This window comes from Trichoplax adhaerens, genomic scaffold, assembly GCF_000150275.1.
Source record: "Trichoplax adhaerens TRIADscaffold_30 genomic scaffold, whole genome shotgun sequence".
Lineage (NCBI taxonomy): Eukaryota > Metazoa > Placozoa > Uniplacotomia > Trichoplacea > Trichoplacidae > Trichoplax > Trichoplax adhaerens.
The window spans coordinates 518228-521207 of NW_002060970.1; the positions used below are offsets into that span (position 1 = coordinate 518228).

General features: G+C 30.2%; 1 protein-coding gene across 1 annotated transcript; it reads left to right on the top strand.

Annotated features, from left to right (window-relative positions):
- Positions 1-969: 969 nt before the first annotated feature.
- Positions 970-1998, top strand: TRIADDRAFT_61884 (uncharacterized protein; the record flags this gene model as incomplete). Its single annotated transcript, XM_002117801.1, has 1 exon — positions 970-1998. One exon carries the CDS (start codon positions 970-972, stop codon positions 1996-1998), a length of 1029 nt encoding a protein of 342 aa, XP_002117837.1.
- Between the last annotated feature and the right edge of the window lie 982 nt (positions 1999-2980).

Consider the following 2980-nt stretch of genomic DNA (forward strand, 5'->3'; position numbering starts at 1 on the left):
TAAAATGGTGTACTTATACAACTCACTGTATTTGCGTAAAAGGCAGCAGTAGACGGCTATACAAGGTGATGTTTTCGTGTAATGTCTTACTGTAACTATTAGATAATATGGAGTTGTTATCGTTGAGATAAACTCGATTCTCCGGCTTATCTTATACACTTTCGACAGTTATTATGATGGAAGAAACGAGGATTCTTCTCTTGTCCAGGGTTCTGTTGATAAACGATACTTTTTAAGGTTAAACACGGTATTTACTAAATCTTGTGTCACTTTAAAGATTTTCTCCATTGTATCAACTCAGATTTTAAGCTAGACGATTGCGAGCCTAAGGGGTTGTAAGACCCAAGCATTACACAGAAACGTAAAATAGTTGTACTAATTTTGAAAATTATTATTTATTCCATAAATTAATAATAAGGTAAAACTAGCTCTAATTACTATACTTACGAAGTAAACCAATCTTATTTAGATTAAAATGGTCTTTTTTAATATATATTATTATAATCACATTAAATCAACTATACTGATAAATTAGCGTAGATAACAGATTTAAAAATCATGATGAGGCAGAGCTAAATGGCAATTTTAAAGCCTAAGTAATATTAAAAGCAAGTTAATTAATCATACAGTAATTTTACAGATAAAAAAAGCTGTATCATACCTATTAAAATATTTTATGATTATATTGAACCATGATTTTAATTTGCATTAGTTTAATGTGGTATAGAAAAGCGCTAAATAATGAGAACAAATGAGTGAATAAGCAACAGCAAGTGTAGCACAGCGCAGTAAATTCTCCAGTTATTTATTTATTTTTTCATTTAATTATTTCATAATTTTGCATTTTATTATTTGCCTTGCCCACGCCTCTTTAAATAAATGATAGGTTGAAGTTCGGCTGACATAAATTAATTTATGATTTACCTGCTTTATGTATTACGCTGCAAGTATTATAGGTTATAGAGAAATATGGAAGGATCTACCGTCTCGAATTCCAAAATAGCATCCGCAAACCTTTCGACTTCCTTTAGTAATGGAAGTAGTAGCCCTGTATCGTTATCTTTTCCTCCCATAGTTCTATCAGGATTCACTTTGTTTGGGCTTATTACAAATGGATTAATTTGTTGGGCTACTGCCAAAACAAAAAGGCTTCATACACCAACATTTTGTTTAGTCGTTAATATGGCTATATCAGATTGTATAATTCTCGTCACCGGATTAGCGTCAACAATAATAAATGCAATTATGTCTAGTATGGCTATTTCAGTAATATCCGCAACTATAGCTTGCAAATTAATTGGCTTTACAAATATATGTGGTGTGATTACATCGACATTGACCTTAAGCGCTATCAGTATTGATCGAACTCTTATTTTAACAACGAAAAGTCGCCGACGAACACTTTTTAATTCTAACAAGAAATTAAATATCCTTGTTGGATTAATCTGGCTGATTGCTGCTATTGTAGCATTACCATTCGGAGTTTTAATGACAGTTTTTCCATCATCGCCAATATGCGATATCAAGAATATAAGTAGAACATTTAACGGAACTTATTTTATCATTCTTTTTATTGTAGCTTACATGATACCGGCGATTACAGTTATCATCATGTATACTAAAATAATTGTTGTACTAGCAAAAGGAATCAGTAAACAAAGGAATTCATCAGCTTTTGAATTGATTAGAAAACATCATATTAAACTCATCAAAACGTTGTCTATCGTGACCGTAATATTTTTTTTGTTAGCTGGCCCTTTATTCATAATTTATATTATTATAGCTCTATCGGGTAAAAGCGCATTTAATTACATGCTTAGTCTATCTCGACCTCAGGCTCAAATTTTACAAATTTGTTTTATTGCCTTATATTTATCTTGTTTACTAAATCCAATTATTTATTTCTTCATGAATTCAACATTAAGACAAGCTTTAACTTGTAAATCGCAATGCTACGGTCGACTTCAACCTACCATTCATGTAGCGCCAGCTAATTAATTCGATAGAGTATGATATTATTCTCTCTATGCCTGTAATTATTTCTGGTACCATGGTAAACCTTAAGGCTCGATTGAAAATTAGGAACAGGAACAGGATCTCATTTGGAAGATTTTATTTTCTTTATGTAGATAGTAAAACAAGGACTATTATCAGATCTTACGGAACTGCACATCAATAACTATAATAAATACTTTCAGCATTAATGAGAAATTCAGTCACTATATCAAATTGTTTTAAACGGTTTCATAGTAATTACATAGGAATATGCCGTAGGACTTTGTCATAATGAGTGTAATGATACAATTACAGTTTTACTCTTAATTTTTTTGTTTTGTGAGGGATATTATTTCTAATTAATTTTATGTAACTCTTTACTGGACGCCAAATAAATAGTTGTAGAGAATTATAATGGATGTAGAATTTAAATTTTTATTATAAACAATGTAAGTCCATTAAAGAAATTTAATAATTTGTTTGAAACAGCAATCTTGTTAACGGCTAGTAAGAAGATTACACCTAGAGTGACAATTACATTATTGCCCTATGACTGATATAAATCGTTAATTCAAGAAGAATTACTATATTATGTGTTGAACTAAATTAAGACGTATTGATTTAAACAACTGCTAATTAGGACATTAAGTAAGGGAGTTATCGAAAAAGCTCGTTTTTGGTTATAATTAAGGATTGCTGGGAATAGAATTATAGTACACGCATTGGTAGATACCCTACTTGATTTAGTTAAGCATTGCTTCGAAGTCCTATAAAGTAATAAACTAGCTTTCTTTCAATTATTTAAATTTTGTTGTCATTTCAATGTGTCTATTTGAGTAGTTTAACAGAGACTTAATTCTTATAACAATGAAATAAATTTTCTTTTATCTTATTTAAATAGTAATATACAAAGATAGTAGCAACAGCTTCCCGGCATTGCCTGACTAGAAAATACATAAAAGTTATATTATAATATCGCTCGCTA